A 17,679-nucleotide genomic window follows, 5' to 3' on the forward strand; every position below is an offset into this window, starting at 1 on the left:
GACCCTCCATCATCGTTGTAGCCCTCCTTTGGACACTCTCTGATAGTTCTATGTACTCTTTATACTGTGGTGCCTAGAACTGCACACAGTACTCAAGGTAAGGCCATGCCAGCACAGAGTAAAGCGGGATAATCTCTTCCCTTGACTGACTAGTAATGCTGTGCTTGATGCACCCCAGGGTACAGTTGGCCCTTTTGGCTGCCAGGGCACACTGCTGGCTCATATTCAACTTGCCATTGACCAAAGCCCCCAGATCTCTTTCCACGGGGCTGTTCTCCAGTCTCTCATCCCTCAGTCTGTACAAACATCCAGGGCTCCCCCCTCCCAGGTGCACAATCTGGCACTTGCTCCTGTTAAACTTCATACTGTTGGTCATTGCCCAGCTCTCTAATTTGTCAAGATCTCTCTGCAAGACCTCTCTACCCCCAACAGTCAACAGCTCCTCCCAATTTAGTATCATCTGTAGACTTAGTGCAACTCTAGTCCTACATCCAAGTCATTTATGAAAACAACAAAGAGAACTGGCCCTAAAATGGTGCCGTGGAGAACCCAAATAATGACTGGCTGCCAGTCTGGTGTAACCCTATTTACTATAACACATTGAGCAAGACCCATTAGCCAATTGTTCATGCATCATACTATGTATTTATCTATCTGTATGCTTGACATTTTGTCCAGAAGGATACTGTGAGTAACCATATCGAAAGCTTCTCCAGGGATGTTATCAACTCTTCGTGGGATGAATATGCATTGTCATTTGCATAGGGCAGTATGATGGAAGGTGACTGTCAGTGATGAGAGATTAATGAGTGAGATAAACATGGGAACAAAGGGAACCATGGAGTCCCATAAAAAGAGAAAAGGCTTTAGGGGATCAATGCCAAGGTGTGAGGTGTGCAAGTGGAACTGCTCATGCGTTGTTCCTTGAATGTCCTCTTCAGACATAAACTTCCATGGCTGTGGGGTACATAGGCTGTCTGTGTGGGTGTTCAGCACTTGCAGGCTATTTCCAGTCCTTCTTCCTCCACAGCACATCTGAGTCTAACACAAAGCTGAAGCCAAAGGTGCTGTGGTGAGCACCAACACACAGACTGTCCTTCTGGGCAGGCTCTCCTCGGAGCTATGTGTATCTCAATGTGAAAACTGTTAATGCAAAATGTTAAATTACCTTGAAAAACTTTGTTTCGTGGCACTTTCTTTATGCTTTAGTATCAATAGGTTATTTTTGGCTATTGAACAATTTTGGAAAATGGGAATAACTTGATAGGGAAAGCTCCTATTCTTCAGCTTTGTTCAGGAAAACTCTTGAACACTCCTCTGCAAGCAGGGTGAATTTGACACTGTCATGTACTGGATAAATACAGTGTGTTTGTAAGGAGGGATGCTATTGTAAAATTCTTTTTTCTTCAACTTTTATGATATATCACAGAGATCCTCTGTCATTACTAGAGCACATTAATAAGTATTCCCCCATTTAATAAATAAATAAATAAATAAATAAATAAATAAATAAATCTAAAACCCCTATTATTTTATATCGATAAAAAAGTGATTGGGTTTTCTTTTGGTTAAAAAATACCTTATGGGATCAGATACATCTTCATATTTCAAACATTTGTCATTTCAGCTCAATTTTTTAAAGAACAAGCTAACAGTTGTGCAAACAAAGAGCTAGCCAAAGGTCAAAATTTTTTTTTGCTTTCTCTGGAGAAAAAGCTTGGGCTTGGAATCCCTCTTCCACAAAAGCACCTCTACCATCATGATAAAGAACTTTTAGGAAGGTTTGGTTCCCAAATCTAACAGATTCTATGTTGGGTCAATCATTAATCTTTACCTTTAGTCACCCTTAATACTGCCTTACTAGGCAAATATGTGACTTGCATTATTTTCCTTTGATCCCATCATAAAACACCTTTCCCTAGCTGATTTTAGTTGAGTTATGGTCTTTTCATATGTGCACTTTGGTTTAAAACAAAAGAGAATTTTAAATGAAATGCAAAATGTGCCAAGCAATATGGTACTAAATCAAAAAATAATATGCATGAACCCCTAAGAATGAAACCTCTCATCACCTCACTGTTATCATTTCTGTGCACTATTTTCTGACACAGAGAACAAAATAATTTTTTGATAAAAATTATTTTTATTCTTATTCATTGGGATCTTGTGATGGAATTACTATTTTTATATAAGCATCATTTATTTTTCCTACAATGGATTGCAGTGAAATTAAGAGACAGCTAATGTAAAACAGTATGTAAAATCTAGCTTAGAAATCATGTAATGCAAAGTAAAGTTATTAATGCAGTCTTCTGAAATGTCTTTCTGTTAGTTTAGTGGTGGCCATGCCAGAATTCCTGGCATGGAGAAAAGGATGTAGAGAAAGCCTGGGACAACTACATGTTTGCTAGGACTTGCTGCTCTTTTTATGCCTCAGGTTTAAAATGGCGAGACCAGAGCACACTTGAAAAAGTTGCAACCTGTATTCAATGTGACAAATGAAACATAGAACTATAGAATCATTCAGGTTGGATCTTACAAGAAACTCAGGAAAATCCTTCATCCAGGAAAATTCTGCCTGTAATCAATAAAATAATAAAAGCCTTTCTCTGAAGTTATGTCAGGCACTGAGTACTACTGAGCTGGCAGAGAAGGCAATGTTTTCTGAGTATTATTTGCTGATAACATGAAATACTTGAAGATGAAGACTGGATGAGCAAAGGTGGTCTTCGGAGACAGGACGACAAACAGTCCTGACACTAGAATTTCTGTAGGTGTTTTTTCTGGATGAATCATGTGCTTAGTCCCCCCTATAGCCAGAAAAAAAAAAAAAAAAAATAATAATAATAATAATAAATCTTGAACATGAAGCAAAATACGCATCTTACTGATAGAGTAAGAAGATGGGACCTTACTCAAACAGTAAGAATGACCCCTTTCTCCTGCTGCTCCTGGGGTAGCTTCTTTCACATTATTCAGTCACTTCTCTGGCATTTGTTGCTATTGCTCCTCCCATTGTTCCAGCTTATTTTGTCTAAACATCCATCAGATGACCATGTTTATTGATGATTTACCTTACAATAGTTAATAGGAATAAAACCTACAGTGTTTAGTAGGGATAAAACAGACTTCTTATAATCACTACAATAACTGTAGCTTATCAATCTCTCTTTATATTTTTCTGATGGAACCCTAGTGCAAAGATATGCCTACCTATTGTTTTCCATATGCTTAAAATATTGTAGAAGAAAGGTTGTTATTTGTATTCGGGACTTTTTGGTGAGGATGGAACCCCAACAATTCAGAGTGCAGATTTTTCAGTGGTATCCTTGTTCTCCCTGTTTTCTGTTTATTTATTTATTTCCCCAAAGGAAATAAAGTGTTAAGCTTTCTGCAGTCACATGCATAAATATTTCATTGACAACCTCATCATTTAATCACTGAAATAAGCAACAAAGCTAATAATTTCTTCAGTCTTGCTCAACATACTTTTCACTCTTGCAACTTGATTTTCTGTTTGAGCGGTCGCCACTGTCTTCACTTCAAAACTCTTGAGCTTTATATATCTATCAGATCATCAGCAGCACTTAAATGAAGACAAATCATCTAGCCTGTGTTGACCTTTATGTTTGTAGTATATTTTTGTTAAGAGGAAAGGTGCATGTGTAATGCACATATCAAGAACTATGTGGCACAGTGTATTTACAGCTTATTTTTATTGCTTGCTGATTTCACAGTCCTTTGCAAGTGTAATGGAGAAAACAATTTAAAATATGCTTTTGATTAGCATATGAGTAAGGGTCATTGATTTGGATGCAGATCTTTGACATAAAAAAAGGTTTTCGTGTTAGGTTCCAAAGGTTCCAAAAGGTTTTTCGTGTTATGCCCTGCCTCACCTCAGGCAGCAGGTTAGTGAGTCATTAACCCAGCAGCCCCTATTACTCTTTCTGAACCGCTGAGGTCACTAGGGTCAACACCAGAGCTGTTTTACTCTGTGAATCCAAGTGCTAAGGATGTCAGTGGTGTGTGTTGAAGAGAAAGCACAGAGAGCATTTTAACAATTTTAGTAAAAAAAATACAACTTTTTCAGGTTTAAATTTCTTCCTTCATTTTTGTAGTTGGCAGTTTGACTTTGTTATCAGTGTGAGTCCTAGGGAATTGAATTATAAAATGTAATTGATTTTGTACGTAAAAGAAATACTCCTTTTCTCTTTTTTTTTTTCTCTGATACATATTCAAACTACACAAATTTTATAATTACTATTATTATTTTTAAACAGAATCACTGAATGTGCCCTTTGGATTAGTCCTTACTGCCAAGCTTTATGCTTCATAAAACGCATTTGCTACCCTATTAACCTTAGCAAACAGAAGACCACAGAGGACAAAAATTACCTTACCTCTTTTATAGATATAAATACAGCAGCTGGTTCACTTGACCCCCAAGTATGTCTGTGGAGGAAATAGGAGCCTCTCCAGGTGTTCACCTGGAGTAGCATCTGGAGGGCTCTGCAGGGCATCTGCAAGGCAAGGTGATTCCTTCTCCTCCTCTCTAGAAACACCTCTACGCTGCTTGGCTCAGCAGTACGAACAACAATGAATGCACTTGGCCCCATGTTACAGTCTAAAGGCAATTGTAATTTATATTGTTATCATGTTTTAATTAATTTCTGATGGCAGCTGTTATATTGACAGTACTGCTGTTACATTGTCTTTATCTCCTGCTTGGATTCAGACCACTCAATAGGAATGTGCCTTAGCTTTGGCTGGGAGGAACCACTGCTGACCATTTTCTCTTAATTTCTCTCTCTTTCTCTCTTTTTTTTTTTTTTTTTTTTTTTTAGTTAGTTTTATAATTAGCAAAGGCTATCCAATGACTAATAAATGCTGTGATAGCCCTCAGCTGAGCTGGACAGAGATGAGCAAGTCCCTTCAGAATTGCTATGAAAATTCACTCATGTGTCTCTAGAGAAATACAAAAGTGAAAAATAAGTTTCTTCTGAGGATAGCAAGGAAGAGTATTTGATCTTTTAAATCTCTCACTGTCTTGTAGCTGAACACAAAAATAGTCATGGCAGAAACTGTGGAGCTAAATGTTTTGGGCATGCTGAGCCACCTCCTTCATTTTAATCACTTGCATGGATGATTTCCTTCAGCACCCAGATTTCTTCTGCTCTGATGCCTTCCAGAAAGCACCAGATTTGTGTGTTTGGTACATTCATAAGGTCATGTTAACTGTGGTATGAACAGGTGAGGAGAATTCCCAAAGCACAGAGTGGCTGGAGGGAGGTAGCTGCTACTGTCTGCAGGACAGATAGATTATCTTGTGTTAAGAAAATGTGGGGCACTCCTGGGCTAGTTTGTAGTTTTAAAAGGATTCCATTGCTGGGAAGCTGGCTAATAAGATAAATAAATAAATAAATAGATAGATAGATAGATAAATAAATAAATAAATGTTAGGACTGCATAAGCTGAGTTTAAATAGTGCATAAAACAGCTTTTAAGCTAGGTAAATTAAAACACTAAGGCCTGTAAGAAATCAAGATTGTGAAATGAAGCTTGATTGTTGCTACATTTGGATCCAGTCCCCTCTAAGCAGCAAGAACACAGAGTGCACCCACGTTGTTTTGTCCTGATTCGTTTCCTATGCATTGGGGAAGAGCTGGAGAATTTGATATAATTAAATGCAAAAATTGCTGTAATTTGACATATTGAATTTCTTCTGCTTGCTTCATTTTTCATCTTCCACCTGATAAAACAATATTAAGATTTTTTATTTACCTCCCAGATTGTCATTTTCTATTGCCTGGCATGAAACCCACTAGTTTTCACTTTCCTGGCAGAGAAGCCCTTTGTGTAGATATATAGGTTATAAATTGCACCTAATGTGCAAGAGTAAGACAGGTAAGTAACATCATCCAGCACATTTCACATAGCATGAGTGGAGATGTTAGGTGGTGGTTATTGATTTTGCTGAGTTATACAAGAGGGGCTGCCTAGGTCAAAACCAGGGCTTAAAGTTAATGCGGTATTTGAAAGACATTTTAATAGCCTTTTGGTGAAATGATTTGTGCTGTTTTGACCAGTCCAAGGTTGCAATGAAATACTGTTTTTATTACTTCAGTACCAGGGTTTCTCTTCCACTGTTATGAATTAAACTGTGAGCGCTACAGATTTACTGTACAGAGAAAAGCAGCAAAGATAAAGTGAGCCGAGTCCCTGGGTTCTGATCCAGGGCAGGGGGCAGAGACACCTCCGTGTGGTCGAATGCAAGCCATTACCGAATTGGTTGCTGAAAATAATAAATACCGGATTACAGACTGACTTTCATCTTAATCCGGCTCATATCTTTGTATTAGGATAACACTGTTGTATGATTAAAATTGTCCATTTCTGAATTAACTTAAACAACAAAGCATCTGTAGTTCCTGGGGGAGGGATGGGGGAATATAAGGCCCCAGCTCAGCAAAATGCTACTGTATTTTTTTCTCCAGGGGGGAAGGGAGGGGGTTTTCCATGACAGCAAAAGCAGATAAAAATAGAGAAAACCCATCAGGCACTGAAAAAAATAATAAAAAGCCTTTCACCCAACCAATTATTACCTACCTACATATAAAGTTAATGACAGGCAATCTGTTTTATAGGGTTTCAGAAAAGAGAGACACCTTAATTCAGGACCAGGCTTGAAAAAGAAATATTTTCCAGATTTTCTTAGTGATGGGGAAATTCATTAAAGCAGGCAAGGAAACTACTTTCAAGTCTTTATATTTGAGCAACCATCTTTATACACAGCAGTTCTGGGACCGATGTGTTCTTTCTGTATGCCTCCCTGGTACATGCTAGCTGTTGGGATCTGAATAAAACACCATATACCTTCCAGCTGTGCTTTCATACCCTTATGGTGTTAAAGGTCTTGATTACTGACCTTTACAGCTGACCCAGCCTGCTAATCAGAGCTAAGCAATAGGTCTCTGTCTACTTATTGATACAAGTTAGTGTACCAATTAATAACTACTTTAAGTTTAAAGTGCTATAATTTAAATTTTACCCAGCTTCATTGAAAGGTCGTCCTCTCAGAGGACCTCTGCCTGATCTGACATTAAGCATTTAATGGCAGTAACATTGAAGCATAACATACGGGTGTACAAGTAGAAAATGCTTACTTAGCATAGGGCTTACTACTTAGTCAGACATTCAAGAACTACTGAAAGAGTCTTTCTGGGGAGTTAATGATATTATTATTTCTGTAGCTGTAATTAATGTCTATTACATCCAAGCGTTAACAAGTTTACTCACTTTGCCTTCAGCAAGGTACTCTATACACTATTGGTGCACTTATGAATGTGGTTAAATTTAGAAGCATCAGTTAATTATTTATTTGGCAACAGACACATTATCCAAGAACATACCTGCTGGCTGTATCTCAGAAAGATATACATGTACTATAAATAGCTGAGCATCTTTACATCTGAATCAACTAGAAACTGGCATAAGGGAAAAACAGCTTTCTGCCTGGCTTATTTTTCTCTCCTTAATGTTCTCAGTGCAAAAAGAAATATGATCTCTGATCTGTCCTGTTCATTAGAAGAGAACAAGATTTGTGTGAGCACAGGAAGCACATCATATCACTGAATATAAATAGACTGAAAGGAAGTTGGGCTGGATAAGTGTTTTCTCAGACTTTTCTTACTTAGTAGCTGGATTACTTCTTAGAAAGTAAGTTTGCTGTTATTGAGAACCTTTGCAGGACATGGGTGAGAAGAAAAGATGTGAGGTCTGCTACACCAACTGGGGATATCATCTGGGTGGCGTCCACTTGCTGAGGGCCCCATCCAATGGGGCTTTGACCTCTGATTACTTTTAGGACTTCTGAAGTCCATTTGAGTAATTTTTATCACATGTATTTACTGACTTTTATACTCTTACACAGTTTTATGATGGAGGTTTCTATTGCGTTTGTCAACCTTTAATTTGGATGTAACTACCAGCAGTTCCAAAGTAGAACAGCCTAAAGCTGTCAGTGGAACAAAAGTTAGCTGTTCTCCAGAAACTGCTGGAAATGAATAGTTAAGACTTTGCATCTCAAAATTCATAATTCACACTAAAGTTAGAGTTGCTCTGGTTTTCACCAAAGGCAAATACCATTAACGTTGTTTCCTAGTGTCAGGTATTTATTCCAAGTTGTTTGTCAGAACACGTACAGGGGCACGGACAGTCAAAATCTTCTTGTAAGGGAGAAACAAATAGTCAGCAATAAAGTATTTAATTATTTCCATGAAAAAGTACTATAAAATTACAACATAGAACACAATTCTTGCAGTTTTTAATTTTAAGATTTTTTTTACACTTTAAAGATTTATTTGTATTCCAACTTTGATATATAAACAAAGACACTTTAAAAAATGGCTAAAGATCTAAAATTTGACAGAATAAAAAATCACACTTGAAATCACGTTCAAAATTGTGGCTTCAAGGAAAAATAAAAATATTCCTGTGTCCTCTTGATGAAATTTTCAGAGGGAGTATTACATGAATAGTGAGTTGCATGTTTTCATATCAGAGCTTCTAGTATTCCCAGCCCAAAATATTCCATCTTTTAACATGGTTAAAATCATTTGGCTCTTTACTAGAAGGCAACATAAACATATACTTTTTTTTTTTTTTTTTTAAGTAGCATCCATGGAGCATTCGTTATACCAGACTGTATGGTTCATTAATTTGGAAAAAAAATATTAGCATGGCAGCCAAATTTGACCACTAGTAATTTATACTATTCTGTCTGGCTTAATTCAAGTGATATCAGCAAATCATAATCCTTAGCAAACACTAATCATTATTCATCACATTAACAAAATGAACAAAAGTAATCTTCCAGTATTAGATAAACAGGATTCTTCTGAGCTCCCTTTCAGGCCAATGTTAGGACACAATCAAACCCTTCTACAAATTTTCATGTGAGCTTTTCTTGCACAGTTACACATTAGGCTTATTCTCCTTAGAGCCAGCATTAGATATCTCATCTGCTTATCCACTGAAGCACTTGCAGGAGCTATCAGGAGGTTGTCAAGAGGCGGAGGGCGTCACAGTCTATAAGGAGAAAAATATTGCTTCCCTTGCAGATGGCACCCAGTTTTATCTCAGCAAAACACCAGCTTCTAATCAGTGTTGTTAACAAATCTTAGAGACCAACAACCACATGACTCGAATTTCTGCAGATCTGGCACAGTTGGAGGCAAAGCTGTAGTGAGTCTTGCATTAATTTTGCCTCCATTGTCAGCCTAGATACAAATACATCAGTACCTGGTTACAAATACCTGTTATGAAGTGCCTTCACAACATTTCTCCTTAAATACTATTAGTACTTCCACATACACAATGTTTTAAAACATGAGGTGCATAAAATATTCACTAAGAATGGCATCGAAAGAAACCAAAACAAGCTTAATGAGTCTTCTAGAGGGGGGAAAAAAAAAAGAAAAAAAAAAGACATGCCCATCTCATTAGGACATAAGTGCACCTTGCTATGTTACAAATCCTTCAGAACAAGTAGCAAAACAATTAAGAAGCATGGTTTTCCTTCCCTTTTCTATTCTTTGCTCTTTGGTTTAGGTAGAATTAGTAAAGCAGCAGGAAGGAGTTACTCAGCATTCACAGACTGCCAGTCAAAATCATCCTGTATGAGAGTTTTTGTCTGGATTCAACTTTGAGCAAATTTTATTTTATTCAGCTTTGCCCTGGGGCAAAATCCAAGCATGTGAAGTGTGGACCAAATAAATTAGTGTTTCAGAATATTCAATATATGAAGATAGCTGGGTTTTATAACAGAAGCTGTTTTACTATTCATAGTTTTCCATAGCAGACAAAAAATTATTGTCTGAGCTTCAAATATATCATTTGAAAAAATATCCATGAAGGTTGTCTCTTCTTGAGCATTTTTTCAAAATTTTTAGAAATCTGTGAACTTCAGCTAGCAGCCTATGAAAAAGAATAAAAACATTTCAAAGGAAGAATTTATCTTATTTCCTGCAACCCAAGGAACTGCTTGCATATACATACTGAATAATTTGCAAATACACATGCCTTAATTTTGAAAGCATATTGGTAACTTTTAGAAAGTTGTACTAACTGACAGTAACTATATCAGGGCATCAGATTTGCTGTGATGTATTTGGTTTAAGAAAAGAACAGCATTTTGTTCTAATGCAGTAATTTACTAATATAGAGTTCTTAATGGCAAACATTTTATATGTTTTCTTACCTTTTTTCATGGCTAATTCAAAACCTGGGCTTTCTTGGCTTGAAACAACCATATTCTAGGCTCATTCAAAAGGTTTTATGTCATCTTGTACATTTTTTTCTTTGGAAGATGGGCAGGTATGAAGATTTACAGTGTAACATCCTAACCACATGGCTCTGCTTAGAGCTGGCACAACATTTATTATCATCTCTAGAAGCAGTGTGAAGGACGCCTCTCCTGGGGGAATTTGCCTTCAGCTTCTGCTCTGTTACTACTTGAATTCTGATCATCTATTTCCTCACAAAATCAGAGGATGGCTTTGTTAGTCAAGGCAGAGGCAAACATCCGAACTGCAGATTTCCACAAAATATTTTAAATAATTCTAGTTTCAGATTACCAATATAATAGTAATATGGTGTAATAGGAATAGCATTAAGTAATAACAATATTGAAAAAAATATTGAGAATACTGACACATTGAAAATTATATTGAAAGACACTGGCTTTCAATAACATCTCAATAAATCTAGTTCTGGAGAACAGTTTTATGTTCACCTTTCTCCCTGTTCTTGGGAAGAAACTATTAATATAATCTAGGAAGAATATTGGTTTTTCAAAAGAAGCAAACACCAGATCCTTGTACTTCTTGTATATTTAAAAATATATATATATTTTTTAATGTTCTAATGGCAAAGAATAATGCCTAAATCATGCTGGCATTTTTTCAGATGGGTGATTGTTGGTTTTTTTTATTATTATTATTTTATTGTCCATTAAAGTTTTGCAGAATTAGATACTTAAATGATAAATATTTTGCTACCTTTTGATTTTGAGTGAAGAATATACATTTTTTTAAAAAAGGACTTTAAACACTGATAAGAACGCATTTGTCATCACAGTCAGTAACTGCTGCTTACTTCAACCTTGATGACATTTGCAAACCAATTTTAGTCTTAATAAAACAGGTCCCAATAAAATAATAATAGAAACCAGCACTTGTCTCCCCTCTTTTCTTTCTGTCTCCACTGCTCTCTTTCCAATAACACAAGAGAAACACCGCATCTGCCTTGTGAAGCCCTTTTTCACTGGTTCTTTTTCTTACAAGAAATGATTTATCTTTGTTGCATAGTCTGATGGAGATTTAGGAGATGACATCCTTCATATATTGTACTGACTGGAAATGCTTGGGTTTTTATTGTCTTTATGGTATAGTCAGCAAATGTGGCCTTCTCCACCTTTTTGGCAGGACATTGTGACTTGGCTTTGTTTAGGAGTACCATACCAAGAGTTGATGGAAACAATAACTGAAATGGCACATTATTAACAGGTTATTTTTCCTGTTTATGCTCCTTTAGTTTTTGTATGACAGAAAAGTCAGTATGTTGCTGCTTTGCCTCACAGCCTCTTGTCAGCCAAAGTGGTTAAACCAGCTGAAGTTCATTGGTTTTGAACCAAATTCCCCTGTAATAAAATAAATGAGTGTGATTAAAGTTTGGAACTCCTAAAAGCCACAAGTAGGAGCTGACAGCAGATGCCACTCAGCGAAGTAGACCATCTCAGCAGATGGGCAAATATGAAATACAAAGGCTTTTTCTGACATCATTTGGTTTTAATATGAGAGAAATAAAGTACCTTGTCAGTAAATTATACCCAGAGAGTTGCTTTGTAGTCATTTTGGGTACATGTTTGGTAATTCAAAGTCCTGCTGCTTTTGCAATATTAATTATTCTGTGCCTCGTTACAGCAGAGTACGTATCAAAGCAGCTGAACTTACCCCCACACAGCTGTAAAGAGTGGATACGGAAGGATCTGCTTCTATATTTACAGTTTAAGACAAGAAAAAGATACAAGAAATTAACTTTGTGGGTCATTTCCAGGATGTTAGTTAGTGCATCAGTCAAAATTACAGAGATAGGATTTCATCCCATCTTTTGGGCGTTTTCCCCTCTGTTTGTGGTGTATTCTGCAGAGCAGAAAAAACAGTTGTGTGGCTGCTGTCGAGCTGAGAGCTGTGAATGGGAGCTGCCTCGGGGGAGCGGGGGCTGCAGGCAGTGTACATCATGACATATGTTCCTATTCAAATGTGTAGGCTGGTCCCTTGTACAAGCGGTCAACGCCTTTTTAATCAGGCCATTGATTTCATTACAACAATAAGTAGCCCAAGCTGCAAAATTTTATGTTCAGCAATTTCCACATTTGTATATATAAATAGAAATGTGTGTATGTTTCTATTTCATATAATTTATATTTAATTTTTTATAAAATATATTATTTATACATTATATTTTTAATGTGTATTTATATACCCATATAAGCATGATTTTCATTGCAACTGAACATATCTGAAGCACACAGAAACATAACACGCTACTCATACCACACATAATACATACCCCTACTGTAAGGGAAGCTGTGGTACTCACTCAGCAGTATCCTGATGCAATCAGAGATGCTGTTTAATTGAGAAGCTTTTTTTAAATAGGGAGGTAGCTGCTATCTGCTGATCTTTGAGTCTCACGTTTCAGCCTGTCTATCAAGTAGAAATGTTGATCTTTGGAACGTGCATTTGGATTTATCTGTTTCATTGGGTGTTAAATTTTCTGAGAGGGATGAATTACTTGATGTTTGAGAACAAAAATAGTATTTTTAGTGTATTTAATTATCACTCAGTTTGTTTATCACATTTGGGAGGTCAAATTTTTCAATCCCAGTTTTTATTATTTTGACTGTCCCCTTTATTAATTGTTAAGCTTATGCTTTGTGACAACACCCAGAGGCACCCTTTTACAAATCAAAAGTAAATATATTACCCTACCTTGCAGGGGTGCCATAAGGCTTAATTAGTTCATTTTTGTAAAGTGTTCTGAGATTCCCAGATCAACATCCAATGTTTATTATTAATTATAGGCTCTAGTGAGTATATGGGATGATATCTTCATTTAATTCTCTTTGGGCATCCTTAAAGTAACTAATTTTGTAATGTCTTTGTTCTTTTAAATTCCTAGAGCATATTCAGTTCAAGTAATCCTGTATATATTTTCCTATCATTTACAGTATTTTTATTTCTGTTTATTTTTTTTCCTATGTAATAATATTAAAACACTCTTTTACTGTTTTCCCTATAAATACTGCTCTGTGGATTATACTCTAATAACAAGCTTTTGTTTAAACATTATATGGTGTCTTTTTTCCCTGCAGTAGGGGGTGTTAAGCAATTTATTTGTCTTCCCTTGGGAAATTTGCAGAGATTACATGGCACTGCTGTGATTTATCATTTCTACTTTATTTCTGACTCATAAAGCATGCATTATTTCGTGTTTACCTGCAGCAACAGATCCCAGGAAATTTCATCATCAATCAAAGCACTTTAAAATTACAGAGAAGTGATGATGTGACAAAGGCACAGTCAGCAATGGTTGTTATTGGAGGATCATTTATTGCTTCAATGTGTCGTAACGCTTCTAATTTCATTGCTTTTCACAGGATCAGGTTCATGCCGCTTTAGCTACTCAGATCCCAGCATCACAGTGTCCTACAGTAAGAATAGTTCTGCGGATTGGACTCAGCTGGAAAAAATTAGGTTTGTTACAGCTTTTTAATCATTTTCATGCTTTCTGGCTGAGCAGGTGTTGTTTAAGCCTTGGTCTTTTAAAACTTTTTGATTGCTAGCTTTCTAGTTCTCACTTGTTTAGGCACATTAAAAGCTGAGGGCTGAAATTATGGCCACTAATGCTAATTGCAGAACTGCCATCGCTTTTGGCATAGAATCACAGAATCATAGAATGGTTTGGATTGTAAGGATCACTTACAACTGGGTGATCATTGAAGATCACCCAGTTCCAACACCCATGCTAGGGTCAGGGATGTCACCCAAAAAAACAGGTTGCCCAAAGCCCCATCCAACATGGCCTTGAATGCATCCAGGGATGGAGCATCCACAGCTTCTCTGGGCAACCTGTTCTAGTGCCTCACCACCCTCACAGTAAAGAATTTCAGTGTGTTTTGTATCAAGTATGGAAAGAATGTTAAATTGCCAAAACATTGTTAAATCAAAAGTTAGTGAACACAGTGACATCTTCAAGAGTGAAATGGAAGTCGATTAAAGTAAAATAAAATAAAATAAAATAAAATAAAATAAAATAAAATAAAATAAAATAAAATAAAATAAAATAAAATAAAATAAAATAAAATAAAATAAAATAAAATAAAGCACTTTATCATAGTCACAGAGACTTTTCTCAACTGGTGCTCTCCACCAAACACCAGGAAATAAGGCCTGTTTGTGCTCTCCTCATGATTGCTTTGTTCCAAACCAAAACCTTCACTGCTTTTGCATTTTTGCACTGCTTTTAATCTCAGAAAGAACAGTAATTTATAGTGTTGCAGGTTTCTGCTTTAGCAGGATAAAATGTTCCATAAAAATAGTTTATGGTTTTATGTGAACATTTGGCTTCCAATACACTTATAATAACCAGATCGTGGTGAAATATGCCTTGTTTTTTAGCAAACTGGTTTATACAAAAGCACAAAGGATTATGAATGAGAAGAATGTTTAAAATATTTTCTTGTGAAATATATACCTTTACATAGAGAATCAGTAATGCAGATCACTCTACTTTCTTAGAAACATGTAATATTTTATTAATTAGTATTGAGAAAGGTATTTTGTGCAGTTGCATTTATATATAGTTATAAAAGTAAAACGGGAAAAGAAAAAACTTTATTTATATTTAGCATCCTCATTGTGTCTCAGTCTGCCTTCCTGTGCCACACAGGTGATCTGCCTGAGTCCATTTTCAGACAATTGAGACAATTTGCAGGGTAAAGAACTATTTAATTTCTGACAAGCAAGCAAAGGTCTGGCTGCAAGGCAGTGGGTTTCAGTAGTTTATGCTCCTGCTCCTTCTGGGTGTGATTATGACTTCTTTGAAAAAGATACACGTTATGAACAATTTCAGTGAAACAAATGACAATAATTCTTCTCTCACAAAAATATAAACTGAGACACGTACATCTTCACTGCAGCCAGTGGAGTTACCTCAAAGTAACCACAGACCGTCTTTCCCCACATTGATGCAAAATTATACACCTAGTTCATAAGATCAGTCCAGCTACCCTCATAGCTCTGCAACCAGGAAATTTAAGAGTTGTGATGGCACAAGCGTAAACCTTTGAAACCCAAAATATGTGAAGTTAATGAACATACAGTTTGATCTGTGTTGTTTTAATCATGACTGCAGGAACAGGCAGGAGAAAATAGGTCAATAGAGCAATGTCATGCAAAGCAGAGAGGAGGATGAATTATGAAAGGATGCTAATTTCTCCTGTGGTCTTGTATGAGTTACAGTATTTATGTGACTGTGCTTCAGTGGCTTTCTCTGCACTGCATGCAGCTCCAGGGAATGGGAGAACAGGGATGTGACGGGAGGGCAGGAAAGGCACCATGGTGGTATGCTGGTGTGTTGGTGCATGTCATGTTAGTGCAATTTCAGAGGGAGGGGAAGGATGTCTCTTGGACAAGGCAGGTGCTGGATGTGAACCATCCCCAGGGCTCAGGGAGAACTGAGGATAATGTTTCAGAGTGGCATTGCAGTGGAGGGCAAAAAACATAATGTTTTGTAAGTGCAAGGTAATTTTTTCTGGGTGTGAATATGGACCACACACAGTTTCTTTTCAGCATTTCATGCACTCTATTGATTTTTTTTTGACAAAGAGTAGTCCCTCAGTTTTGTCCTATGTGAACAAGTTCTTGGTGCCTTTTTTCCCTAAAAGTTCTGGATTAATTCTGAATTAAGGCACACAAATTAATAATCCACGGAGGCATCACCACCAGGGTAGAGGCAAGGTTGTGGATTTGACATGATGCAAACCCCAGCTTTGTACCTCCTCACAACCTGATGTAGCTGATTCCCTTGCTGGATGCAAAATAAACTTAAAATAACAATTCTCAGCATCCTTTCCTTGCACACACAGAGCTTAGTCCTTTCACTGGCAGTGGCAAAGTAAAGACACCCACACAGTGCTCAGGATGACCTTCAGTCTTCACAGCTCTGAGGACAACTTTGGGAAGCAGAGCTCCAGGCCCTGGTCACTGCCAACAATCCAGGTCTGTCTCTCCTCCCCACATTTCCCACTCATGGAGGCAAGAGCAACAGAGATGCCAACTGTGTTGTTTCTTGTGTATTGTTTTGGAAGCAGCATGCCAAAAGAAAGAAAACTTGTCCCTCCCCACCCACAGCCTGCCAGCAGGGGTGTGGGATCAGAAGGACAGGTTGGTCAGAGAAAATTCCCAGCTTTTCCTTCCAGTCAGTCTGTTCCATCCCACTTGGTGAGAGACTGTAACACCAGAAGCTGGGAGTTTCTTTTGGTGATAGCTTATGCAAAAATTATGTCTGGGGGAGATTTGCTTTCATAAAATGCTTCCTTCAAATTTCCTTTGGCCATACTTGCAAAATACCTGACAATGGCCAGTCACCTAGGAGCTGTGACCAGTATCAAGTATGAATGCTGCTGTGCTGTGTGCTCCTGCTCTCCAGGCTCTGCATTGATCTGTTCTTCACCATCCTAGCTTGAAAGTTCTTTGCAGCAGGGCTGCCTTTGTTTGGGCACTGCCAAGCACAGTGAGACTCTGCCTTGGGGCAGATATTTTTCTAATAGCCATAGAAGATCTAACAACATACAAGAGATGTCAGCATAACTGTGTCACACCTGGCAAATGAGTTAAATGAGGGAAAACTGTTCTTGGTCATGGCTTAAACTTGGTCTAATTCAATATCATTGTTTTTCAGTGCGCCTTCCAATGTCAGCACAATCATCCACATCTTGTACCTTCCTGAAGATGCTAAAGGGGAAAACATCCATTTTCAGTGGAAACAGGACTATGTTCATGCTGGTGAAGTGTATGAAGCCTGTTGGGCATTGGACAACATACTGATCATAAATGCTGCTCACAGAAAAGTTGTACTAGAAGATAATCTTGATCCTGTGGATACTGGCAACTGGCTTTTCTTTCCTGGGGCAACCGTGAAGGTTAGTTTGGTATTTTAATATTTTTAATGATATAATGATATTATTATTATTGTATGTAGAAGAAGACTGTAACATATAACCAAACTGCACATATAAGAATGTTTAGGCCATGCCATCTGTTTGCAGAACTAAGTTCTTTGTTGCTCTGTTTCTGCCTCTTCTGTGTCCCACTGGGGCTTTTTAAAACAATGCAACCTTTCTGCCACTACCAAAATAAGATGACAGTTTGCAACTACTGTCATGTCAAAGATCATACAACAGAAAATGGAAAACAGCTTCCTTTTAGCAAAATGGTTCGACGTTTTTGGAACAATTTCAAGTCTCTCAGTTAGATATTGTGAATCACAGAAGGGTTTGGATTGGAGGAGACTTTAAAAATCACCTAGTTCCAACCCCCTGCCATGGGCAGGGAC

At 37.3% G+C, this 17,679-nt stretch overlaps 1 protein-coding gene across 1 annotated transcript in view; it reads left to right on the forward strand.

Moving 5' to 3' along the window:
- RELN (reelin) overlaps positions 1 to 17,679 on the forward strand; it is a gene marked incomplete at both ends in the record, with an annotated part of 285,763 nt that overhangs the window by 143,089 nt on the left and 124,995 nt on the right. Inside the window, 2 exon segments of the mRNA XM_084305864.1 lie at positions 13,721 to 13,817; positions 17,026 to 17,266. Coding sequence (XP_084161990.1) covers positions 13,721 to 13,817; positions 17,026 to 17,266 — 338 coding nt within the window.

This window comes from Netta rufina (assembly GCF_964035555.1).
Source record: "Netta rufina genome assembly, chromosome: 1".
Classification (NCBI taxonomy): domain Eukaryota; kingdom Metazoa; phylum Chordata; class Aves; order Anseriformes; family Anatidae; genus Netta; species Netta rufina.